Source organism: Pyrus communis, chromosome 14 (genome assembly GCF_041283825.1).
Source record: "Pyrus communis isolate YQ-2024b chromosome 14, ASM4128382v1, whole genome shotgun sequence".
Classification (NCBI taxonomy): Eukaryota; Viridiplantae; Streptophyta; class Magnoliopsida; order Rosales; family Rosaceae; genus Pyrus; species Pyrus communis.
Window position 1 is genome coordinate 23883832 of NC_142578.1, and position 26778 is coordinate 23910609.

The 26778-nt window shown below is 38.4% G+C and overlaps 2 protein-coding genes across 4 annotated transcripts; both read right to left on the bottom strand.

Moving 5' to 3' along the window:
* Positions 1 to 1299: 1299 nt before the first annotated feature.
* Positions 1300 to 5232, bottom strand: LOC137713875 (protein SMAX1-LIKE 3-like). Its single transcript, XM_068453228.2, has 3 exons — positions 3510 to 5232; positions 2843 to 3092; positions 1300 to 2692 (listed from the first exon to the last, which is right to left on the bottom strand). The coding sequence occupies exons 1-3, from the start codon at positions 4733 to 4735 to the stop codon at positions 1523 to 1525; spliced, it is 2646 nt and encodes an 881-aa protein (XP_068309329.2). The 5' UTR covers positions 4736 to 5232; the 3' UTR covers positions 1300 to 1522.
* Positions 5233 to 18812: 13580 nt separating this feature from the next.
* Positions 18813 to 26778, bottom strand: LOC137712887 (protein TRANSPARENT TESTA 9). Of its 3 annotated transcripts, none has more exons than XM_068452070.2 (20): positions 26534 to 26778; positions 25845 to 25896; positions 25656 to 25732; positions 25432 to 25565; positions 25138 to 25231; positions 24926 to 24983; positions 24135 to 24243; positions 23896 to 24016; positions 23632 to 23818; positions 23022 to 23293; positions 22681 to 22769; positions 22514 to 22569; positions 22063 to 22110; positions 21781 to 21921; positions 21070 to 21175; positions 20471 to 20545; positions 20313 to 20362; positions 20051 to 20201; positions 19815 to 19981; positions 18813 to 19243 (listed from the first exon to the last, which is right to left on the bottom strand). In XM_068452070.2, exons 1-20 carry the CDS (start codon positions 26584 to 26586, stop codon positions 18962 to 18964), a joined length of 2322 nt encoding a protein of 773 aa, XP_068308171.2. In that variant the 5' UTR covers positions 26587 to 26778; the 3' UTR covers positions 18813 to 18961. The 3 variants fall into 3 exon arrangements, with proteins under 3 accessions (XP_068308171.2, XP_088540415.1, XP_088540414.1); XM_088684289.1 differs by having other exon boundaries at positions 25637 to 25732; positions 26534 to 26719; XM_088684288.1 differs by lacking the exon at positions 23632 to 23818 and having other exon boundaries at positions 23877 to 24016; positions 26534 to 26746.

Below are 26778 nucleotides of genomic sequence, written 5' to 3' on the forward strand. Positions count from 1 at the left end.
CCGAGTCGAGCGCCGACGATTTGTGAACTTCGCAGAACTAACAGCCTTGTCTTTAGGCTAGAGTATCCAAATGTCGAGATTTGTTCCTTCCTCGACCGCAGTAGCAAGATAAAGAATTCAGCAACGCGCTCAACGCAACATCAACAAATTTTACTCCTCAGCCGAGCTCGGCCGACGAGTTGGCACGCCCCGCATTCAACCGAAGGACATAGTTAGCTTATTAGTTACTCGGCATGCGCGCCGCGTAGGCTTTGTAATTTTTAGGGTCAACACCGACACAAATGCTATTTTTTTACCCAATATGTGTGTGAGTGTGACAGTAATACACACAAACGTTTTTACGTGTACATATTCTTTTTTGTCCACAAGCTCACCACCATGGTTGAAATGGCATAAACGGCGTAGGCAATATCTAACGACTAACCGTTGGCGCCGTGGTGGCTTTCTTTGACCAAGAGGAAGCTTAAGTAAGGAGTAACTCTGACCGTAGAGACGCCAATGAAGCCTTTATGAGAAGCTACAGAAGGAAGAACACCTTTCTTCCAAGCAAGGAGGGATGATTGATGACAAGGAGAAGGGATGTTTTTGTTTAAGATTTTATCTTTCATTTCTTCTTCTTCTCAAGAAAAATAAAGAGGGGCCGGAGGTACGATTGTTATTCCCAATTAATGTTAGCACGAGAATTACTTCTGAAAAGAAATAGCACATGTGCTTCACCTCAAAACAAATTTTGGTGAATTATATAGAATGAGCTTTCTTCTCGAAAGATATTATGCCTTTTCAAACCACTCTCAAATGGACTCTTAGATTGATAGTTGATATCATACTATTAATTTGTTCCAAGACTATTTGACAAGAATTGGGAATCCCAACTTATATCAAATTCAACTGTCCATCATACAAGTGGTCGTCTTATTCTCAAACATTGTTTCCATAATTGTCAAATATTTCAGCAACGGGAATAACTAGGTATCATAAACATGGTGCGTACAAATTGTGATAAAGCACATCTGGAACATTCAACACTCTCTCTTCTCAACTTGTTTAGTGCATAATGCTGGCCACTTGGCAGAGATTCCATGCATGAACAAAGAGTGAAAATTTAAGGGAATGTGATCCATTAGTCTAATAGATAGGACATTGAATTTCAACTTATGGTCTGAAGTTCGAAACTTTCTTTTTTTCTAAATTATTATAATAGTTTTGAACCATTCTTCTTCCCCTTAATAATAATAATAATAAAAATTAGTAAAGAAAATAAAAATTTAAGGAGAAGTGCCTTCACAAAAAATAAATAAATAAACAAAAACGAAGAAAATTATGAAAATTAAACCGACCACCAATCTGTCACAGGAAAATCACGGATCATAATGTACATGTAGTATACATAAAAGGAAATCTTTTTAATCTCCAATCCTAAGAATCTAAAAACATACTAAAGAAAGAAAGTTTCAAAAGAAGCAAAAAGACACTTCAAAAGAAAAACCACCTATCAATCTTTTGTTTTTCCTTCATTTCATTTTCACAACTCTTGAATTTTGAAAACAATACGTCTATCGACAGATTCAAGAAGACCAATGTCATCAATCGATTGACATTCGGAACTATCATCGTCATCAAATGAAATGTTCAAATCCAGAGACACACAAGGGCTTGTTTCCTCTAAAGCAGCAATATCCCTATTATCTTCATCATGAGGCCCTTCTGATAATTTTTGCTTGATAGGAGGAGAGCAAGCTCTCGATCTCGAGCTGAAGCTTTCGCAGCTCAAAATAATGATAGCATCTCCAAGACCAACTTCTTCGCCACTCGAATTGGTTATCCGTCCTCGTTCAATTGCTCTCTTAAACCCCATTTGCGAGCAATAGTCCGCTTGCTCCACATCTTCGACTAAAAACACCCTATGGGGATTAGATGACACTGCCTCTGCGAATCTTTCGACATAACTGAAACTTTGCTCGTCTCTCAATCTCTTGTTCCTGCAGTTCTCAGTTGAATCAGCTCGAGTCGATGAGAAACTGCTTAGTGCAATGGAAGTGAGGTTGGTTTGGGAACCGAAAACAAGCCTAGCCAACTCCCTTGCAACTTTTAACTTAGCTTCCATATCAAGCCCCTGAAAGAACAACCATGTTTCCTGTTTAGTGCCATCATTGTAACTTCCCATCTTATTCCCTTTTCTTCTAACCATGCCTGACCTACATTTCAAGATTGTGCTTGAAATTTCGGGAATTATATCCTTCTGCCATGGGACTTTGCTCTCCAATGCAGTGCATAGGATTTTGAGATTTTCGGCATTTAGCTCCTTGAACCTCTGGATATACTCATCAGTTTCCATGACAATATCACTAGATGAGGCTGAAGTAGGGGTAGAATTGGGATTTGATGAATGTGGTTGTTTTGGACTAGTATTGTTCTCTGGAATGTACATTCTCAAACTGGGCTGATCATCAACAGCCTTGTTGCAATTAGATCCAGATATCCAGAAATGTTGGTGCCTCCATGACTGATGCTGGTGGTGCAAATTAGGGTTTTGTTGTTGTTGCTCATATGAAAAGTTGGAAGTAGAGGATGAGGGTGAGAGAGAAGAGATTAATGTGAGGGTTTTCTCCGAGGAATTATTGGAAAGTTGTTGGTGCATTGAACCGCAAGTGGAGTTCCACTTTTTGCAAAGGTCTGAAATTGTAACAGAGTTCTGTGTACAAAAAAAGAAAACAAAATAATTGCAAAGAAAAAAGTTAGTTTTGTAGTACTTCTATTAGTGCTAGATGGGCCATATGAACGTAGATATATAGGTAATAATTGTGAATAAGTTGAAGAGGTTGAGATATGTTATAATTAGAACCTGATCATTAGCACTGCTTAGTACTTTGTTCTCGTTTTTGTACTGTTGGAGCCATGCAGGAAGGCTTGAAGTGGTGGATTCACTGTTGCAAATGCTGCTGCTTTGTTGTACATTTCGAGCTTCGGCTTCAAACTTGGCGGAGCATTCTGCGCAACAAGTGAGCTGCTTCGGATCTCCACCTTCAAGCATTTGCTTGTTGCTTCCAGTTTCAGCGATCTTACTTGTAGACTGATCACTTTGTAAGTCATGGCTGTAAATACAAGTTGATGTTAATAAAAACAATAACCTGACTACGTTAGTATTCAAGGAGAATGGGTACTGCTAAAGACTGTAATTAACAAGAGATACAGTTAAAAGAGGAGTCTTAGTAAATGTTGAAGTTCTCCTTGTTCACAATTCCCCGTCCAATTAAAAAGGAAGATAAAAATAAAGTGCATGGTGACTTAGAGAATAGAGAGGTTCACGAATTTCAAAAAGGGAAATAGATAGGAAAAAAAAAAAAAAAAACTTAGTCAATAGTTTGCACATTTCCCTCAAGATAAACGTATATAAAGATTTAACACATGAACATTTTCTAAAAGAGAGTAAGGGAGATGAAATGAAAGTATGCAAAAATTTTGTAAATTTTTAATTACCATTACTAATTAATTAGTTGCTTAATTTATACCTGTTGGTGACAAGACTCAAACGCAGGCTGCTTGAGGGAATTGTAAGAGGGTGAATACCCCAAACAGTCTCCAGAGATGGATGGCCAGATTTACATCTCATGTAAGTTTGGAAGGTAGCCATCCCCACAATCCAAAGCCTCCCATTCGAATGATCTCCATTGTTAATGCCACAAAGCAAGTTCCCAAGCTCCATGATCATGTGTTCCACAGGACAATAATACCCCCTTCCCTGATCACTTGAACTACTAGCCCTATATTCGCTAGTCCACCTGAGATCTCCCACATACAAGATAACGCCTTTGGTCACACAACTTCTCACTAGGCTTTTGAGTTCTTCAAGCTTCTGCTCAACCTGTACTCTAGACATCTGTCTAAAAGAGGAGAGAGTACGGGTTATGAATTTCACCTCTTTCAAAGCCTCAACAACATCTCCCCTCTCAACTTTGTCCATTACTCCTCTAACCACACCCTCAACACTAGCAAGACACTCTCCCACAACCACAATACTTTTCCTTCTTTTGTTCACTAAATTCTGTATAACACATGCCACATCCTCTTTCCTAATACTTGGATCTACAGGCAGCACTGGCTTTCCATCTTTGACTACTCTAATTTGACTACCAATTGAAGGAAACTGATGAGGGTTGACTACCAGGAGATTACTATTGCTTTCCTTGGACTTGCTACTCACAGAAGGTGTTTGGGAATTACATATTTCTAATGAGACAGCTTGTTCTACATTGCTTTTCACTTGGGTACTAGAGAACCCAGCTTCTCTCATGACTCTACTAACACTTGGATCATCTAAGATGGAAATTATGAGTTGCTCCAACTCTATTTTCACAGCTAAGAGGGGCTGCTGCTGGTTCTCAATTGAACCACGCCTTTGGTGAGCTTGAGCACGCTTGAAAGCCGCAACCAAGGCGTTGGAGATGGAAGGGTGTTGGGGGTGAGAGCCCAACATGGGGCTAGAATTGGAAGCTGGGAGGCGGTTGAGGGCAACATTGAAGCAAAGCTCAAGGGCTTTGCATTGGAGAGGGTGAGAGTGTGATTGAAGGCAAGCGGTTCGCAACAGACCTGTTGAAGAAGAAAGCATGGTGCTTGCAACGTGGAGAGGAGTTACTTGGGCATGGCCACGATGCCTTGTTAGGGTTACTGCTTGCTTTACTATGTTTGCAGCCTCTGTGGTTAGACCTTGTTGAAGTGTGCAACCTCCTGCTCTCATCTTCAACTGTTATGATCACCGATCACCTGCCTTAATAATAAGAAAAGGAAGGTTAATTTCGATGGTGAATCTGTAGATAGAGAACTTGTTGAGATATTAGGTTCTTGGGCTGGTGATCAGTTTAGTGGATAAAGAAAGAAGTGAGGTGGATTTTGAAAGAGACTAAGGAGTGTTGGAACTCAGTTATGTGCAGCTAGATCAGTTATATATGCAGTGCAGTGGTAACGAGATTTTGTTATCTAGCGATCTAGATGATAGTATTGAGAGAAAGAGAGTTAGGAGGATACACAAGAAGATCTAGAGAGAGATAGGAAAGAGAGAGTGAAGGCCAAGGGGGTGTGAAATTTATGGGAGAGAAGAGTGGTGCTTTTCTTGTAAGTGAGGTAAAAATTGGGGTCCAAAGTCGATTTGTAGTGGAAAGTGGAATGCATGTGCTAACAATGAAGCAGGACTCTAATGTTATGCACCAGTATCAAAGGCAACTCAGCTTTGCCTTCTCTCTTTAATTCTATCACACATCAAACTTGATAAAAGATATGGTATTCATTTCGAAGTGGGTCTCTCTCTTTTATGCAAAAGAATTTGTTAAATAATAAACATTAATGATAGTGTACTAACCTAGAAACAAACACCCTTATTATTTATAAAACAAATCTTTGATAGGAAATGTTCTCCTGTCAAACATCTTTAAGTTGTATGTAAATTTTAACTATTGGTCAGATAGATTCTTACTTTAGTATTTATAATCCAGACTCAAAGCTTAATATTTACAATATGTAAGAATGTAAAGTGTTGTTCTATATCAGAAACGATGGAAAGTAAAAAGATTTTGATGTGCTTAAGGGAGTTGGGCTAGTTCTTATATTGTCAATTAGTTTTATGATAGAGCTATTGTCTTCATGGTATTAGAGCAGATTGACCCATGTGTAAAAGTCCAACAACCACACAAACTTCATATCACCCAATATGTGTTGTTTACGTGTTTGGCTTGAGTATCAACACATGTGAGGGGCGTATGGAGTGGTGTTCCACATCAACTGATCTACATCACTCAAATTGTGATATCCACGTGTTTGGCTTGAGTATTGCCATGCATGAGGGAGCATTTGAGGATATAAAATGTTGTCTCACATTAAAAAGTTAAGTAATCTTGCATCCGCTTATATAAAATTGAGTTAATTCCTATTTTGCAAATTAATTTTATGCTGCAATTTCAAACTTCCTTCACAATATACATTTTTATGCTGCAATTGAGTTTGAATTGCAGTGGCAAACTGATCTAGGAAAAGTGGTCTAAATTTACTTTGCTAGGTGCCTGCACTGCAGATGAGCAAATGATCAAATGATCAATCTCTAAAGACAGTCATATCCTTGTTTAACAAATATCATGCACTAACTAGCTGGTAATCTTAACGTTAATATATAATTTCATTATATACTGGTGCCACACGAGGATAAATAGTTCAGTAATAATCTTATTATCATGATATTTATTTAGGTATGATTAGGTCATAAGGTTTATATTAGAGGGACTATTTTCCCTGTTTTCTTTTTGAACACGAGAACTGAGAAAGCATATGATATATATGGATCCGCCAAAACCGAGGGCCTGAAAAGAGAATGGGGACTATGTGTCTCAAGGAATCGGGAACTGTGTACGATTTTCTTCCAGACTCAAAGACATGGAATAAAGTTTAAAGCGTCCCACCATTTTAGTTGTACATATTTTTATGGATATACAACAAAGCAAGCTATAGCTGATGAGTGATGAGCTTGACGCTTTAAATGCCATGTGTTGCATCATGCATGGGGATTAATAACGACTCTCAGACATTCCTTCCTCTACCATTCTCCTTTATTACATAAAGTTCAGCTTTTGGACCCCCTTTAATTCGTTTTTTCATTTCAAAACAAAAAACACATAACCACCATGTAAAGAAAAAAAAAATTAATTGACAAATTACAATGATAGCATTTTTGCATCTTAATATTGCCCAGTATAATTTTCAATCACTACCTTTATTGGTGAAAAAAAAAAAAAAACCCTAGCTAGCAGTTAAAAAGAACAAGGAGTAGAGTGCTTATGCTTCCTCACTTCCCCTCTTCTCTTTTTATTTATTTCTTTTCCTTAGTGTTTTCCTTGAGGGAAAAATATTCTCTTGTGATAGTTTTTCTTGTGATTTTCCTTGTGGTGATTTGATTTTAGCCGCACTCAGACTTGGGTTCCTGATCATCATCACTTTCTGCTCTTTTTTCATGCCATGTCTACTTCTAATATACTTTTTTTCAATCTCTTATTTTGCTTAACTTTGATCATCACTAGTTTGAAGAACTTTGTTGCGATATGCTCTTATACATGCATTTAGCCTACTTTGGATACCAAGTTCGAGTCTACAATCCGTGAATTGTTCCACGAGTTCTTAATTTATGACGATATGTGATGAGTACTATGGGGCGAGACTTCGATTCATGGTGGTGGTCAAGGTTTAGGGTTATGAGATACTTTATGGTGGTGTTATTGTAGGTTGTATTAGAGTTGCTTTGAGTTTTGCTTAAATGTCGTGATGTAGATTAGTATACTTGACATGTATATCATGATGTATAATTTTTTTTTTAATGAAATATGATTTCGTATAAAAGATTATTCCTATAACATCCAATTCAAAATTAATCAACAGTACATTTAAATTTCGTTATTACTTATACGAAAATTCAAAAAAACTTTAGTTTTAATAAAAAAATGACAAATAAAGGTGTAGTGAATAGTACAAAAAGGTAAAAATGTAATTTTTCATTAAAAGTAAATAATACTTAGAGTGTTTCGTTAAAACTCCCTAAAAAATAAGATAAAAAACTAACAGACAATGTTCCGATCCGATATTACTTTTTAAAGAGTTTATTGGGTAAGATTTAACGACTATAACCCATGAAAGTGAAAGCATTGTTAGCAAATCAAAGGGTTGAAAAGATAAGAACTTCATTGCGAAACTTTGAATCTTATTCTGTAGATACAAAAGAAAGAACAATACAAAACTGTGAAGAAGATTATATCACAAAAAAAAAAAGGGTAAAATACAAAAAACTACCTCAACTATTGGTGTCACGACACTTTCATACCTTATCTTTTAAAATTGGCAATGTCATACCTCATCTTACGAATTTGTGCCAATGTCAGACCTCCATCAGTTTTTCTGTTACTTTTTCTGTTAAATGCTGACGTGGCCAGAAACAGGACCAATTTTTTATTAAAAAATTAATTAAATATTTTTAAAAAGTAATTAAATATTAAAATAAATAAAAAAACCAAAAAACGAAGAAAAAAAAACCCATCAACTCATGTCCCCCTCCCCGAAAACCCAGATCCCTTTATCTGAGTTCTCTCCCACCCAACCCTCTATCTCGTCTCTCTCTTCTCTCTTCCTGCAACCTACATTCCTAAAATCCCAAAATCCAGAAATCCTTCCTACCCGTCCCCCCCCTAACCTTCCTCTCTGATCCCACCGACGACAACCCTACCTCTGTCGTTGACTCCAGAGATGACAGCCACGACCCACAATCGCCCTCAAACCCTAACTCTAGCCACAACCTCCACAACAACATTCCCTTCTCCTCCTCGCCCCCGAAGTCTGCCCCTTCAACGATTTGCAAGAGAAAAACAAAATAATAACAACAACAACAATCCCAATAGAACAACTCTCCGTTTTTCCTAGAAAATTATGAGATTTTCCGAGAAAATCAAAGGCATGAGAAATAGAGGGAGAGTTGTGATCTGAGAGTGGCTCTCTTTGGTCTGGGTTTCCGATAAATGGTGTATATAGGCGGGTCAGATGAGGAGGAGAGAGTGGAGGTGAAGTCCATGGCGATGGGTTCTGAGAGGGTGAAGCCTCTGCACAATCTCAACTTGCCGTGTTATTTGAAGTGGGGGAACCAGAAGCACCTGTGGTGCCAGAAGGAGAGCTCTGACGCCAACGGGAGTGGCAGGGAACGGTCTGGGGTTAATCGGCGATCGTCAGCTCAGAGGATTGAGAGCTCGCTGGCGGTGATGACTCGGGTGGGAATGGTTTCTGGGTTTTGGGATTTTAGGGATGCAGGTTGTAGGGAGAGAGAGAGAGAGAGAGAGAGAAAGAGAGGAAAGAGAGGGTTGGGTGGGGGAGAACTCAGAGAAGGAGATCTAGGTTTTTGGGGAAGGGGGATACGGGTTGATGGGTTTTTTTTGGTTTTTTGTTTTTAGTTTTTTTTTAGTTTTTATTATTATTTTTTTAAATATTTAAATTTTTTTTAATAAAAATGGGTCCCATTTTTGACCACGTCAGCATTTAACAGAAAAAGTAACATAAAAACTAACGGATGTCTGACATTGGCACAAATTCGTAAGATGAGGTATGACATTGTCAATTTTAAAAGATGAGGTATGAAGGTGTCATGACACCAATAGTTGAGGTAGTTTTTTGTACTTTACCCAAAAAAAAACTACATTTTACCGAGACTTAATTCTTACGAGTTACATGAGGTATATTTATTAAGATCTAATCTTGAAACAAATATGAGAGAAATCTTAATGTATAAAATACCAAAAATACTCTGGGTAAAAATAAATTGACATTGCTAACTTTTCCAACAAACATCAGTTAATAAAAACTGACGGAGGTCTAACATTGGCACAAATTCGTAAGATGAGGTATGACATTGTCAATTTTAAAAGATGAGGTATGAAAGTGTCATGACATCAATAGTTGAGGTAGTTTTTTGTACTTTACCCAAAAAAAAACTACATTTTACCGAGACTTAATTCTTACGAGTTACATGAGGTTTATTTATTAAGATCTAATCCTGAAACAAATATGAGAGAAATCTTAATGTATAAAATACCAAAAATACTCTGGGTAAAAATAAATTGACATTGCTAACTTTTCCAACAAAGATCAGTTAATAAACTTAGAATTTTGTGAAAGAAAGCTGTGAAGCTTCTTCAGAAGACTATATATACATTCTTCTCTGGTTTCCATTATCTAAAACTAGATAAAATTCATGGACATTATGTTATGTATTAGATGTAATGTATCATGTAAATTTTCCAATTTTCCAGTATCCAAAACTGAATAAACTCTTCTTCTTCAGCTGTATCAGTCACACTTGTATTTTTTTTTTTTTTGTGGGCACTGTGTAAGCTTTTTTGGTGGCTGGATCAGTTGGTCTTATTCCATATAGCACGAAACATACAAAGGAGAGCTAAAACACTACTCGCCACCATGGCTAGGTGTTTAAGCTAATAACATTATAAAATACATGCATTAAAAACTAAAACATATGTACATATTGTGAACACGAAAAATTCCTTGAAACAAGAAACAAGAATAGCGTGGCACAAAATAATATTTTTGTTGTTTAATGATTTTGGGGTTATGATCTCTCTCAAATTTGGTCCTCTGATTCTATCTTCGTAGGGTGTAGGTTTGTGGATGAGTTGTTGATCCAAAGGGCCGTTGGGGCTTGATCTAAGGATGAACAGTTGATGAACGGATCTTCAAGGGGCGTTGGGCTTGATCTTGAAGAATGGGTGTATGGGTTTGTTGAGGTTGTTGATCCAAAGGGCCGTTGGGGCTTGATCTTAGGATGAACAGTTGATGAATGGATCTTCAAGGGGCGTTGGGCTTGATCTTGAAGAATGGGTGTATGGATTTCTTCAAGGGCTTTTGGGCTTGATCTTGAAGGTTGATGGATGAGCAGATCTTCAAGGGCTTTTGGGCTTAGTCTTGAAGAACGATTAGATGTGTGGATTTGTTGAGGTTGTTGATCCAAAGGGTCGTTGGGGCTTGATCTTAGGATGAACGGATGATGAATGATGAACACTTTCTTCAAGGGGCCGTCGGGGCTTGATCTTGAGTTGGTGGGAGTTCTTTAAGGGCCGTTGGGGCTTGATCTTGAAGGAGGATTTGACGAAGAACGAACAGTGCTTCCTTGATCCTTCGGAATTCTTGGGAATTTGGATGCTTGAGAGCTTTGGAGTTTCAAAGCATCAAGGATTTGGGGAATTCTCTTCCAATTTGGGAGTAGAGAAATGTATTTGTGAATTGGTTCCCTTGGTGATGAACGGATGATGAATGATGAACACTTTCTTCAAGGGGCCGTCGGGGCTTGATCTTGAGTTGGTGGGAGTTCTTCAAGGGCCGTTGGGGCTTGATCTTGAAGGAGGATTTGACGAAGAACGAAGAGTGCTTTCTTGATCTTTCGAGATTTTCTTGAGAGCTTTAGAACTTTAAGGCTTCAAGGTTTTGGTCTCCCCCTTGTGGGGAGTATTCTCTTCCATTTTGGGAGTAGAGAAATGTATTGGTGAATTGGTTCTTGGTGTGTTATTTTCTCTTGATGGAGAAGCCTATTTATAGGTTTTGAGAATGAATCACCACCATTCATTTTTTTGGTGAAGTGACTGGAGGTTGTAGGTGAAGTAAGTGTGTGAGGTTGGTGAAGTAAATGGATGTTGTGGGTGAAGTAAGTGTGTGAGGTTGGTGAAGTAAATAAATGTTGTAATTTTAATACATTGGTTAACATTTATTTTACTGAAATTTCGATGTCTACACATATATGCAGAGATCCTCACACAAAAAAGGAGAGATCTTCCGCGACGATATAAAGAAATATTATAATGTAATTTTACTGAGAAAAAAAAGTTCCAATACCCTTTTTCTTAAAGGAGATAGTAGAATTTCTCATATATATATATATATATATATATATATATATATATATATATATATATATATATATATATATATATATATATATATTGTTTGAGAAAATTTCATGTATATATAAAAATGCGAAACAAATATGCAGTGGAGTTTGTATGATATAGGAGGTAGGTGTTAAGGAATCTCCTACATCAAAGGAGATCAGTTCGTCAACAACATAATCTTCTCCATCAACTGCACAATCATATGAAAGTCAACTATGATATATGCTATGCTGTCTTTCCTATTCTATTTGATTAGGATTGATTCAGTCATTCAACTATGATTGTATTTACCATATTAGGATTGTATTCAAAGTGTATATAACCACAGACCTGTACCTATAATGAATTAAGGAAATATATTAGTTCTATATGGTATCACGAGCCCAAAAACTCCAACGAGCAATTTTTTGTTGATCCCTCTCCTTCCTGTCTTCATCCATGGCCACTGACGCCACTACACCCAACCCTCTACCATACATCAACTCCCCTACTCCCACCTTGATCACCATCAACGCTACAGCCCAACTACCTGTGAAACTCACACCTACCAATTACCCATCCTGGCGTGCTCAGTTCACTGCCCTTCTTTATGGTTACGACCTCATGGGTTATGTGGATGGTTCTCATCTCTGCCCATCCAAGACGCAAACCGTGCTTCGCACCTTTTGGATTCGGCAAGATCAACTCCTCCTTCATGCGATTCTTGCTTCCGTCTCCCCGCAGGTCATCTCTCTTATTGCCTCTACCAAGACATCCAAGGAGGCTTGGGACAAGCTTCTCCACCTCTTTGCTAGCAAAGCCCGTGCCCGTGTTCTTGGTCTCAAAGAACGCCTTACTCTCCTGCGTCGTGAGAACAAGCCTGTCTCTGAGTATCTGCAAGAAGTCCGTGTTATTGCAGATGAGCTTGCCATCATTGATGTACCCCTCTCTGATGACGATCTCCTCCTCTACATTCTTAATGGTGTTGGCTCTGACTTCAAGGAAATTGTTGCGGTAGTTCGTTCCCGCGACACTTCCATCTCCCTTGAAACCTGCATGACAAACTGGTTGAACATGAAGCTGCTCTCAAGCGTGATGATACCGTTGTTACAGCCCCAGTAATCACTGCCAATGTCACTCAAACATCTCGCTTCCAAACCTCCAACCGTGGCTACCGCTTTCACAACTCCAGCTCCAACCGTGGGTCCTTTGCCTCTCGCAATTCTTCTCGTGGTTCCTTCGAGCACCCCCACACCAATTCTCGCAGTTCTTACAAGCCCACTCAACCATCTTTCACGGACAATAGTCGCCGCTCTACCATCATGAACAACACAGGTTATCGTGGTTTCTGTCAATGGTGTGGCACTCAAGGTCATAGTGCTAAACGCTGCCCTCAACTCCAATCTGGATCTCCCAGTCCACTAGTGGCCAACCTTACCACCCATGGCCGGTCCACCTCTTCTCCAACATGGTTGCTTGATTCCGGTGCCTCTCATCATGTTACCTCCAATGTCAACACTCTCTCTGGTGCCTCTATATATGATGGTCCTGATGAAATAATTATTGGTAATGGTTCAGGTTTGGGTATCACTCATGTTGGTTCAACCACTTTACCCTCCTCCTCCTCCCAATCTTTCAGCTTATCAAATGTTCTATGTGTTCCTTCTATGAAAAAAGACATTATTTCTATTTCCAAATTTAATAAACAAAACAATACCTCTATTGAACTTTTTCCTGATTTCTTTCATGTCAAGGATCTGAGCACGGGGGCGGTTCTTCTTCGAGGCCCGAATAAGGATTATGTGTACGAGTGGTCTCCCAAATCGCTTTCTCAACCACAAGCTATGGTGGGTGTGGTAGTCTCTCCCAACCTCTGGCATCGTCGTCTTGGTCACCCCAACCATCAAACTCTCCACCAAGTCCTTCGTATGTCTTCCATTAATGTGTCGTCCAAGCTACTCGAGTCTGTTTGTCATTCATGTCTATGTAATAAAAGTCATCATCTCCCGTTTGGTACTTCGTCTCTCACCAGTCATGGTGCATTAGACCTCCTTTATAGTGATGTTTGGGGCCCTGCTCCATACTCTTCCATTGATGGTTTTTCCTACAATGTTATCTTTGTTGATCATTTTACAAAATACATATGGCTCTACCCTCTCAAAAAGAAATCTGATGTGTTTTCCACTTTTGTCACCTTCAAAGCCCTTGTCGAAAATTACTTCAAAAGAAACATAACTAGATTATACACTGATGGTGGGGGCGAATTCATCAAACTCCAACATTTTCTCTCATCCAATGGCATCACCCATCTTCTTACCCCACCTCACACTCCTCAACACCATGGAGTCACCGAACGACGACATCGTCATATTGTTGAAACTGGTCTCACACTTCTTCATCAAGCTTCTTTACCTCTCACCTATTGGACTTATGCTTTTAAAACCGCTGCCTATCTTATCAACCACATGCCCACTCCGCTTCTTCATAATCTCTCCCCCTTCACTAAACTCTTTGATGAACAACCCACCTACTCTCGTCTTCGTACATTTGGGTGCTTGTGTTTTCCTTGGTTACGTCCTTACAATTCAAATAAATTACTCCCTCGTTCCCGTCCATGTCTCTTCCTTGGTTACTCATCTAATCAAAGTGCATTTCAGTGTCTTGATCTTTCCTCCAACAAACTTTTTATCTCCCGGCATGTTCAATTCGATGAGTCCACTTTTCCTCTTGCCAACCTCCCTTCCTCCACCCCCCATGTCACTGTTGATAACTCTCACACTTGGGTATCCTCTCTTTCTCCAGTTACTCATGTTCCTATACACTTACCCACCAGGCCTGTTGAGTCGAGTGTTTCTTCTTCGCTGCCACCACACGTCACATCATCATCATCGTCAGAATCTGCCCTTGTCTCAGCACCGTCACCATTCGCTGCCCCGGCCCCTCTTGCTGCTGTTATCCCTCCTCTCTTACCATCACCCAATCATCACGCCTTGGGCCCCTTACCCCTACCCCAACTATATTTCCATCACCCCATTCTCCACCCCAACCTGACAACGTCTAGCCAACTCCTCCTTTCAACCCCGTTCGTACATACACTCGAACCCCTCATAGGACCGTTGTCACTTTTCCATCACCTGACCCACCCTCCCCCAACCCCCCCCCCCCCCCGGTCCCTCCTATACTCCCTGATTATTCCATGATCACCCGTGCCAAAGCAGGCATCCACAAACCAAATCCTCGGTATGCTATGACTGCTACTAAACATCTCATTCTCTCCTCAGATGAACCGACATGTGTTTCCCAGGCCATCAAGGATCCCCATTGGCAGCAAGCAATGTCCAATGAGTTCAATGCGTTAATTCGCAATGGTACATGGGAGCTCGTTCCTTCCCTTCCCTCTCACAATCTTATTGGTTGTAAGTGGGTGTTTCGTATCAAACGCCATCCTGATGGCACTATTGACAGGTACAAGGCACGCTTAGTTGCCAAGGGTTTTCACCAACGCCCTGGTGTTGATTTTTCAGATACTTTCAGTCCGGTGATCAAACCTACTACCATCCGCATTGTTTTGCATCTTGCCGTGACTCATGGGTGGCCAATTCGTCAGTTAGACGTTAATAATGCTTTCCTTCATGGCACACTCCGTGAAAATGTCTATATGGTCCAACCCCCTGGTTTTGTTGACTCTGCTCATCCATCTCATGTGTGTAAATTAAGGAAAGCCCTCTATGGCCTCAAACAGGCTCCCCGGGCATGGTACAAGGAATTACACTCATTCCTGCTCTCCCATGGCTTTGTCAATGCCATCTCTGATGCCTCACTCTTTCTCTTGAAACATGGGACTGCTGTAATTTATTTTTTGGTTTATGTTGATGATCTTCTTATTACAGGCAACGATTCCTCACTTGTAGCAAAGTTCATACACCTGTTGGCATCTCGGTTCTCCGTCAAGGACCTGGGCTCATTACATTACTTTCTTGGTGTTGAAGTCCTTCCCACAGCCACTGGCCTCTTCCTCTCTCAGCACAAGTACATTCATGATCTTCTTGTCAATGCCAAGATGGATGGTGCAAAGGCTGTCAGTACGCCTCTTTCCACCACTACCTCACTCATGCTCCATGATGGCTCCTCCCTAACGGATGCCACCTCCTACCGTCGTCTTGTTGGTGGTCTTCAATACCTAAGCCTTACACGCCCTGACATCTCCTTCACAGTCAACAAGCTCTCTCAATTCATGCATTCTCCTTCTAAGACACACTGGCAGGCCCTCAAGCGTCTTCTTCGCTACTTGAAGGGTACTATTTCCTTTGGCCTTCAACTTTGTCGTCGCTCCTCTCATCGTCTCTATGCCTTTTCCGATGCTGACTGGGCTGGTGATCGTGATGATCGCAAGTCTACGATTGGCTATGTTGTCTATCTCGGTGGAAATCTCATCTCTTGGAGCTCCCGTAAGCAGCGGTCTGTCTCTCGCTCCTCCACCGAAGCCGAATATCTGGCCATTGCTGCCACCACTGCTGAACTCATATGGATTCAGTCCTTACTGCGTGAACTTGGCATTTCTCTCCCCACACCACCGGTTGTTTCTTGTGATAACATTGGAGCCATGTTCTATTGTGCTAATCCTGTCCTCCATTCCCGTATGAAACTTATTGATATTGATTTTCAGTTTGTACGGGATCATGTCACTCGTGGTCTTCTTCAAGTCTCGCATGTCTCCACTACTGATCAGCTTGCTGATGCTCTCACCAAATCCTTGCCACGTTCCCGTTTCCATCTCCTTCGTTCCAAGATCGGTGTCTCCGATGGTGCCACCGTCTTGCGGGGGCGTGTTAAGGAATCTCCTACATCAAAGGAGATCAGTTCGTCAACAACATAATCTTCTCCATCAACTGCACAATCATATGAAAGTCAACTATGATATATGCTATGCTGTCTTTCCTATTCTATTTGATTAGGATTGATTCAGTCATTCAAGTATGATTGTATTTACCATATTAGGCTTGTATTCAAAGTGTATATAACCACAGACCTGTACCTATAATGAATTAAGGAAATATATTAGTTCTATAATAGGGACCCAAACAATGCCTATACAGGTATAGATAATCCAAAAATCTCTACTATTCATTCTTAGCTCATTCATTCCCCAGTCAAAAAGTTTCTTCCATCTTTGTTGGCCTAAAAAGACATAGAAAGGAAAGCCACCAAATAATTTGAACACAAAGCACTCTGCACTGCTACAAAAGGAGCGTTTGAATGAGATGAGGAATATCTACGATTACTTAGAATACACCCTAACTCTCATCTCTCTCTCTCTCTCTCTCTCTCTCTCTCTCTCTCTCTCTCTCTCTCTCTCTCTCTTCCCAAACACTAGTAACGGTTAACTTGGTTTAAAGAACGAAAGAAGGAAAGAAAAGAAAAGGAAAAGCCATGTCCATATAACTGTAGAAGTACTAGTTGTTAATCTGTGGATGGACACCCATGAGATTTGTGCCAAAGTGCAAGTTTAAATGAGGGTTTTGTATCTTTTCTCTTTTCCCTTCTTTCACTGTCAAGTGCTTTGATATATAAGTTATGGGAACACAAATGCATTTAGAGAGTTGGTAATATTTTATTAAATTTTTTTCTTCTTCTGGCTCCTCTCTTTTGCTTAAAGTAGAGCACTCTCTCATAAAGCCATAGTACTAAAAGTAAAATATGGCATTATCTACTCAAAAGGGCCGCTCATTTTATGCTTTTGAGCTTCAAATAAGAGCATCTTTGCCCTATACGTGGCCATGTGGGAGAAAGCAATATCCAAGTGAAGAGAGCAGCAAACCAGAAATCTAGAGAGAGCGAGAGAGAGAGAGAGAGAGAATAGTGCATATAGATATAGTATATAGTATATAGTATATAGCAATATACAGAGGGAGGCCCTGGACGGCCAGTCGACCTTAAAGGTTAGGGAAATGAGAAAAAGTTGCTCAAATTTTGACATGACAGCCTTGTTAATGTAAAGGCGATGGAATTACGTACCACACACTCCTTTTCCCAAAAGTTTCCATTACTTTTTCGCTATTGGTGCACTTAAACTAGTTAAATCTTTCATTATTTATACTTAAAAGGCGGCATCAAACTCACCATGATTCATGAGATAATTTAACTAGATATTAGACATATGCCTACTTCATCAGCTGCAAGCTTTATATTTAGTGAATACATTGTCGCTACTATGGTCATAAACCTATTCCATTTTTGCTACAATTAATCAGGATCATGTTGCACTATGCAGGTGCAAGCTATATGATGAACACTCGTGCTTCAATTTGCAGATGGTTGTGCTGTACGTACTCAGCTGCAGGTTGCTGATCAGTTTTTTACTGTGAAAGAACAAGGACCGCACTGAAGCACAAGCTTTCAAAGCACGAGCTTTTGGTGCACTTAATTTGCCTCAGATGAGTGGTGTACAGTTGAGTTGTGATTACTTAAAGCACGGATTTTCCTGCACTTGATTGCAGCAATTTACATTTTGGTATTCTGATTAGCTAGGCCTGCATTCAACTAGGGCAAGTTACTTTGCCAATTTTAAGAAATGTCTCAAGCTCAAATCTCTCGTACTCCAATATATAGACACGAACATTGTTTTTAAGAAACTATTATGTACATGTATTGCAAAACAATTACGTCCATTTCTAAATATGTTTTTCACGTTTAGGTGGATGTTTTTGCTTCTAATTACAAATCAAACCAAAGTTAGAATTTTTTTTAATTGATACAACGATATATTTATACTAGGAGAGAAGACTCAAGATTAGCTACATTGGACTCATCATCTACGAGATTCGAACCTAATGCCTCTCACTTATAAGTGAAGAATAACAACATTAACCGTTATATTAAAGTGGCAAACCCAAGTCAGACTTTAGAACATGCGAACAAAATGTTTTTTTTTCTTTTCTGAATACAAACGATATTTTTACTCTTAACTACTCTAGGAAAAGGGAATGGAAAATGTTTTGAACCCGAGAAGCACAGGGTTCAAGAAAAAGGTTGAAACCACCAGCACCTGCATGAACCAAATGCTAATCTTTTTGTTTCTTGGCAATACTAGTAGTGTATCAAACAAATTGTTTATCATTAATCGTTTGCGTTCCCCTACCATTTATCAGTATCAATCAGAAAAGATTGTGTTTAAAATGACGATGAAAAAAATAAAGAGAGAAAAACAATCGCGGCTAAAAGATTCTTTGTGCGTTAACATGGAAGAACAAAGATGATTAATTTCTTAATCATCCAGGATGAAGATAGTCGACGATATTAATAGTAACAAAAAGCGCTTATGGTTATCTGAAAGCCATTTTAGCTCTCAATTTCTAACACATTCGGTGATCAGTACTGATCTATTATTATAAACAACTACTGTAAATACAACCCTTTTATGTGACAGTAATAAAATTTGAAAGAAAAAGGTGAGGTGAAAGACAGAACTCAACTGAGATTGTTGGCATGCTAACTTACAACAGCAAATAAAAGCTTCACTCGTCTTCGGTCTCTGATAAATTTCCATGACAAGTACTCTGCACGAGAGGAGCAAGTACGCTCTCGACAGAGGATCTCTGCTTCCTCGTTTCCTCAAGTATTGACAATCGAGCAGCTTCGCAAGCCTTGGCATTCGGAAAACCAAGTGTCCATCTCCCATCAGCCACATGATTGGACATCCCCGAACGATGGCCCTTAACTTTACTTTTATGGAGTTTTGGTTCAAACTCTCTTATCTGAAGATGCAACCATGTCGGATGATCCTCGTCTATTTTTGGCTGTTTCAAGTGAGAAACCAGATTAACTAGGTAGAAAAATAGCAAGGACAAGAAAAACAGTAAAGATACAATAATCCAAAGTTACTAACATATCTTTTTCCTCATCTGTTCTTTCCCACTTCTAAACAGACCCTATAAACCCTAAAGCCAAATAATTCTCACTTCTAACTGCAATTGACCTTTTAAAAAATAAAAGGATACCTTGTCGCCAATTCATCGACTGTCAGATTGTGAGCCTCTTTGTAACACTATATTGTCTTTTGTTCGTATGAAACTCAAAAAACTCATTTCCCAAAAAACAGAAAAGGCTTTGCACAACTCTATTTCAAGCCTGTATCATAAACAACTCTTCAATATAACAATTGGACTCTAATCTAGCATAGCGCAAGACCACCAAGAACACCGGCCATAACCATAAGCCTAATTGACACAATTGATCAATGTGAGAATCATAACTAATCAGCTTAATTGACCTCTCACGCTAAAGTCAAGAATTTCAGAGTTGAACTTGATGTTGATATACCAAACATGGCCAGGACAAGAAGCAAGCATATACTATTTTTGGACTTACAATTAAACCAGCCAATGGCGCAATAGCAAGTACAATTCCACGTTGACTACGGAAAGGATGCTTCTCTGCAAGAATCACTTTTCCAGATGTTTTCCTTGACACGGGTATCAGGTAGATATCCCTGATGCCAGCGTTGGAAAATGCAATTGTACATGGAATTCCGGATACTGCAAAAATTTGAAGGAAGTGAGAATATAAAATATACACAGATCATTCAACTATTGAACAATACCCACCTAAAGCAACCTCCGACCCAAAGCTTGCAGATGAACCATCTGAAGCACGTGTATCACTTGAATCAGCAAACGCACTGCTGTCCAGCAAGGGTTGGTCAAGCAATTCCCCTTTGAAAATAGTTGATTTAAGTTGAAGATGTAGAATAAAAACCTAAAATTACACCAAGGGAACCTTCAACGAGAAATCAACATAAAAATAGGAGGAGATTACTAGTACAATATTACAAGAGATGTTCAAATTGATACTAATAATGAGGATTACCTTCACATCGTCAACCATCCTTTGCCAAGCAAAGTATGAAGTTGCATCACCTGCAATATCATATTTCTCTATCGTCTAAACCCTTTTCTGAAGCTTTACGACAACAAAAGTACAAAACCATAAAGAAATTTTTTAAATAATACGAAGAAATTATGTACCATCTGTAGTTTGTTGGCTAACGTCAAGTTCTAGGAGAAAAAGAGGATCTTTACACTGGGATGATTCCTCGAGAGCTGTACGTTCGAAAATAGATAAACTGAATTTAGTAAGTAGTTCCATATTCCATATCAAATCAAGTCGTTTTTTGCCCTACGTTGGAATCTGAAATAATTATTGACACATGCTAACAACTGAAGCTTCACATGATATGAGAGAGATATTTTTAATTCAGAATTCATATCCGGCTATTTCAACCTCTGAACTTATAATGATCTCCTGAACTTATAATGATCTCCACACATGAGAGAGATTTTTTAAGAGTATAAAATGATTTTTAGCATACATCTTAATAGTTTAAGCTTTTGTCAATAGTGTTTGAGATAAAAAAAAAAAAATTATGGAATAATATCACGAGATCTTGAGTACCAACCCTTGCAACTACAAGCTCACAAATTATATTGGTACCCATGTGGATTTCAGCAGGAAGAGATGGTATAATATGAAAAATGTTGGTCTATATCCTAACAGCTTAATCTTTTGGGAACAATGGAACTAAATTACCACCACCATCCATAAAAGAAACCATATCACCTCCTACCTGCTTTACATTTTGCCCATTCGTTCCTGAAAGCCTCTGGGATATGATCAAACCAGCATCCATCAAGCTCTTTCTGAAGACATTCACGGGACCGCTGATATGACGTCTGTCCACATAAACTAGAAAATATAAAACTTTAGAAAGTATAAGACAGATTTACACCGTATCACATCATAGACTACTAGATCATAAGAAAAAATAAATGTGTACTTCAGGCTTGCTTTTCAATCTTACCTCAGAAAGGTCAGACAGCATTCTTCAAACTCTATTTACGTTTATTAGCTACATAGCGCCCAGGCAGATATGAATTTCAAACCAACAGACCTATTTATCTGTAACCCCAATTTACCATCTGTCAAACTTTTTATTTTGAAACCTATAGACAATCCCACGGTTCCCACCATACAGTGTGGTATTCCAAAGCTAGGCCCTGGGAAGGTTGATGTGGTACTATTCCTTCTCAAGGATTTTAAAAATATCCATCATTATCTCATCTGGATTTAGAAAGCTCAACCTCAAGTTTTCTAATTTCGAAGTATGAGCTACTTCAAACTCGGAGCTTCAACCAATTACTGGTCATTTTCAGTCTTACCAAGAAAAAATGAAAAACTAAGAAGGTATCAAAAAACATAACCAAAATATAGTGAACAAGAATCATTATCCATTTCATTTTATATACAAGTGCTTCTACCAAATCAGTTAGATCCTTACATTGAATAGCTGGAAGTTACGATGACTAAGCCCTTTTCCATGACAAATCAAAAGCTTCCGCAAGAACCACCCTGTATGCCATTGGATTAGTATAGAGTAAGGTGGTTGACTTGCTAAAACCTTCAATAATGCATTTAATATCTGTAAAATGAAAATTCAGTTCATCATGACACTGAAAGCCACAAGGGTCCAATTTTAAATGGTTAAATTGCTGACCCAAAATGACTAACAAATAGAGATATATTATGTAAATAAACAATAATTATCAAAAAGTCACTGTACCTGATCCATATGCTTCCCTAGGAGATTTCCAATATTTTTATCCACATCCTGTCAGGAAATAAAATTTGTCAATAGATTGTTTCAAGACGGTGGAAGGAAGTAAAATGAATCTTCAAATTGCATATACAAGACTAGTAAATGCAGAACGTTCAAACAAAAATGTCAAGTAAGGTATGCATAAACAGGAGAAATGGTTGTCAAGAAGTTTCAAAACTTGAAAAATGAAAATCAATGTAATGGTCTTTAAATGCAACAACAAATACATAATGCGCAGAATAAGAAATACAGCTTCAAGAGACAGATAGACATAAGGATTAATCACCATCATACAAAGAACTATTATACAGTAACTTGCTTTTATTAGTCAGCAGACTAAGTCCTCACTTATTACCAGCTGCAAATTACAGAATATAGAAAATGTACATTGAAAAAATTGAAGTTACTAACTCACAATCATATCATGCATTCCACTTAATCCAATCATTTGAGCCAGCAAAGGATGAAGATCTGCATCAAGAAAATACAAGATATGAACGAGCTCAGTCAGTTCCAAAAAGGCAATCAGACTGATGCATTGAAGTTATGTCTTCTGTACAACACCAGATTCTAAATTAGTACCTTTTGTTTCTGCTAAAACAAACAACAAGAATAGTGATGCTAGCAATAGACTATGATTCTCGGAGAAAATATGTGCTAGTATTCCACTCCTGCACCAGGAAAAAAATTCATAATAGTCAAAATGTATGTAAGAATTATCAATTGTTATCATTCTTTGATATAAGAAATCATTAAATGACCTGTTAACTAACTTAGTGAAATGCGAACGCATTGGTTTTTTTAGTCTTATCATTCGAGTACCCCTGCCAAAAATAATGAGAAGGAAACTACATTTCTCTCATTTCTTTGCTCTCTTTTTCCTGGAGAGGAGGTTATAAGAACTAAAACAGAAATTTAACAACCTTTTAATAGAGACAGTATCAGTAGGGAGGCTAGTGTTTTCTGCTCCTTCAGTCTCAGGACTAGAAGATACTACGTTTCCCATTTCACTCAACAGAGATTCAGCATGACCATTGCTCTTAGTTGAGTCCCTTTGAACAGCATCTCTCACACTTGAAGTCATATCAGGATATAAAATTACTTCGGCGACAGAGTTGAACATACCCTTTCCACCAATGACTTGAAGAAGACGAGAAACAGTATAGAAAGACGTAACAGCAGATAGATTTGAGCCCTGGATCATAAATGAAATGCTGAATGAATACAGCATAAAGGAAAAGTATATGATTGCGAATAGCACTATGTAATATGTACATTACAACAAATGCAGCTTAACATTGAGTTAGCGATGCTTGATCGCGTTTTTTGTGATTACTTTTCAACATATATTAATTGGTTTCAAAAAGAGGGGTGTGCAGGAGGTCAAAAAGGATGTGCAGAAATCATTTCCCAAAATGTAAAGTACACAATTCTAGGTTTTCCAATAGGAACTATCTACCAACCAAAAGTTTGTTCCTTCTCATGAAGGAGATAAGAATGTGAATGAAGCAGATACGAGGAAGAACATCTTACATTACTCTGCCCTATCTGCAGTAATGGGAGTAATATGGGAAAGATTAATATTCTGAGAAGATTTTCAGTTACTACTCTACTCAAACGAGATTCGCCTATACCAAGCATGTCCTTCAAGTAATACAGATCATCGACTATCTTATCAGTTTCCAGAAGTATTTCTTCTTTCTTTTGACTTGTACGCATCCTGCATCAATATTAACCATTCAGTGTTGCATATACAAAGTACCCGAATCTTGTTTTACCAAATTGAAGTACGCATACTCTGCATCATGGACCAGGGAATCTAGATGAAAGAACTGCTTGCTTAAGCTTGAAACCAAATCTGAGAAATACTTCGAGACGGGAGGAGTTGTTATATATTGATAAACCATATCATCACTAACTGCACAACCAAAAAATACTGTTTAAAATTATGGAAAATGTAATTGCAACCAAATTTCATGAGTCTCTTCTGTTAGCAGGTTAGGAAAGGGGGAAAAAGAGAGATAATAACAGTATACCATTATATATACTGAGAGTTAATGCACGTATAGCTGTCCGAATCATCGTATCCCCATGGTGGGCAAATTTGAGAGCCTCATTATACAGAGGAAATGAAACTACAGCATCCTGTGATTGGAGGGAGACATGGAAATGAAAATTAATTATGGGTCATGCATATCAGACATGCACACTAAGTAAAGTTCCCACACTTTCTAAATGCCAAAAACAATTTAACAGCACACTAAATAAATGCAGCAACAAAGTAGTGACCATCTTTTAATTATTGATCAAGGTATGAAACAGTGACTGTCATTTCTTGTAACTCATTATTGCTTCTGCCCTTACAAAAACAACATAAATTATAAAAATTAAAAAAAAATTAAAACATATCACTCAAGCCTAGATGATGATGAAAATAACAGATAAGACCCCAAAAAGAGGAAATGCATTACAGTTCTCCAGAGTCCACACATGACAATGAGAACTGAGAAAAAGGACTGGACCAATCCTTGATGGCCCTGCCTGAAACCACTTGAGAACAGAAAATGAGAACATGGGACACATGAAGCGACCTACATGCTGTAGTCTAACAGGCTCAACCTTGAGGCCGAAAACCAAACATTTATAGCTATTGGTTCTTAAATATAGTATGATCCCACTGAAAGTGTACTTTAAACAACGTTTTCACATCCATTACCAATGGTATGCAGGATACAAATACAATTTCGACTGCCATTGCAAACAAAACTGCATCTAACAAGTAAATCATGAATGGTACCAAAAATTTAAACAATAAACTCTAACTTACCCCATGAACCTTCAGAAGAAGGCAAAGTGTATCTTTGTTTAACTTATTGCCAACTGCTCTGAGGAGATAGAAACAAGGGAGTTAGACAAGAATAATAAACTTCACAAGTAATGACAAAATCAACCTTACACTGCATCGCAACTGTTTTAGCAAATAAGAGTTAAATACATAGAGAGAGAGAGAGAGAGAGAGAGAGAGAGAGAGAGAGAGACCTCAAAAAGGAAACGTAATATAATGCTAGATCTCCTCCAAATTCGAACTTATGTCCTATAATATTGTTGATGTAGTCGTTGCTAAAACAATAATCTGCAACAGAAAAACCATAGATCACTAATAAGTACAAGCAATAAGCTTAACCAATGACACAATTGGTGAAAGAAAAAAATAGAAAAACAGGAGAAGGCATATTAGAACTGATTTTCAATCATGGTTGCAGCTACCAAATCTTCGGTAAACTAAAAATTGAAGGAGTAAATGTAAATATTGATTTGCATTTAGAATCTTACAAATTGAATGGTCACTATTCATGTTTTGAATCATTATACTCAGATACTGAAGCAACGGTGCCTCAATTCTTGAATTTCTACTGATCTTTAGCACACGCACAAATTCTGCTAAAACTTGGTATTCCATAAAATATCTGCGTATAAATTATAAATAACAATTAGAACATGAACAAGAAAAAAAAGCGTGCCCATATAGAAACTTTACCATGAACAACAGTTCATACTCAAAAATTAATGGGTCTTGTCTATCTCCATAAGTAACTAGCTCCACAATGGACTGTAGTAAATCTATGATTAATTCCTGTTCGAGAGTTGGAAAAGGAAAAAGAGAGATGTATGAGTTAAGGGGAAGAAAAAGGTTGATGCTTTAAATTAAATTAAATGAACTTATAGAAGAGTCAAACGAAAGTTACCCTATTATGCCCGTCCACAACTTTGATCTCCCGCAGTTCATTGATTACGTACCTGTATCCATAAAAAGAAAAAAGAAGTATTATTATAAATACTTGATGATGATTATACGATGAGGATACCTATAAATCAACTGTTCTACATTTTCTTCAAATATACAATAAAAATGAAACAATGAGATACACTCTTTGGGCAAAACTTCACTTAACTACTAAATCGTAGATACACTGTAGACATTGTTACCCCTTACCTCTACATTTCCAGAAATCGGGTTTTTAAATTGGTCACCGAACGAGTAACTAAAATTCACCCTCTATGCCCTCAATCTATCATATGATACAATGTAGGCATTACCTCCACACTTCCAAAAATCAAGTTCTGAATCTGGTTAGAGGGCAAGTATCTATATTAAAATTCACCCACCACTCTTTATTCCTTCAAATATACATCAAATTACTAACATCCAAGATTTATTTCCCATATACCATAGCTCTCAATTTAGTGCAACTGAAAGAGCCCAAATTCGACTATTTTGATTACTCTTACTCAAATTTACTAACAATTGTTTATAATAAATGACGGACTAGTCTAACAAGTTGTAAACCCCTAATTTATACAAAACCCTAATTTATGAAATTGGGAGAGAATGCAGAAGTTGAAAAATTGGAGAGAGGAAAACGAGGGAACTTACTTGAAGTACTGGAGCGAGAAGCGGTCGATGGAGCGCCAGAGAGAGCGCCACATGGTGACGGCGGCGGCGGTTAAGAGACTGACTGACCTGAGCGATCAAACCGAAGAAGGCTCGGAGAGCTGTATTTTTGGTATTTTGGTACAAAGGGAAGGGAAGGAAGGTTGGAGATGGGCGTTGTTGTTCGTTGTCGTTGGCTGTTTGATTGGGGGGCACAACTAACTGTCAACGTTCCTTTCACATTCCCT

Bases quoted from the DNA above. Each gene is read 5' to 3' on its own strand.
- LOC137712887 (XM_068452070.2), bottom strand. From the start codon at position 26,586: ATGTGGCGCTCTCTCTGGCGCTCCATCGACCGCTTCTCGCTCCAGTAC. The intron at 24,017-24,134 runs GTATACTGTTAT...TTGGTTGTGCAG, and splicing joins AACTCTCAGTATATATAATG to TTAGTGATGATATGGTTTAT. The intron at 22,570-22,680 runs GTACTAATTTAG...TTCTTGATGCAG, and splicing joins TGTTTTAGCAGAAACAAAAG to ATCTTCATCCTTTGCTGGCT.
- LOC137713875 (XM_068453228.2), bottom strand. From the start codon at position 4,735: ATGAGAGCAGGAGGTTGCACACTTCAACAAGGTCTAACCACAGAGGCT. The intron at 3,093-3,509 runs GTATAAATTAAG...TTGTATTTACAG, and splicing joins TTGAGTCTTGTCACCAACAG to CCATGACTTACAAAGTGATC. The intron at 2,693-2,842 runs GTTCTAATTATA...TTTTGTACACAG, and splicing joins TAAGCAGTGCTAATGATCAG to AACTCTGTTACAATTTCAGA.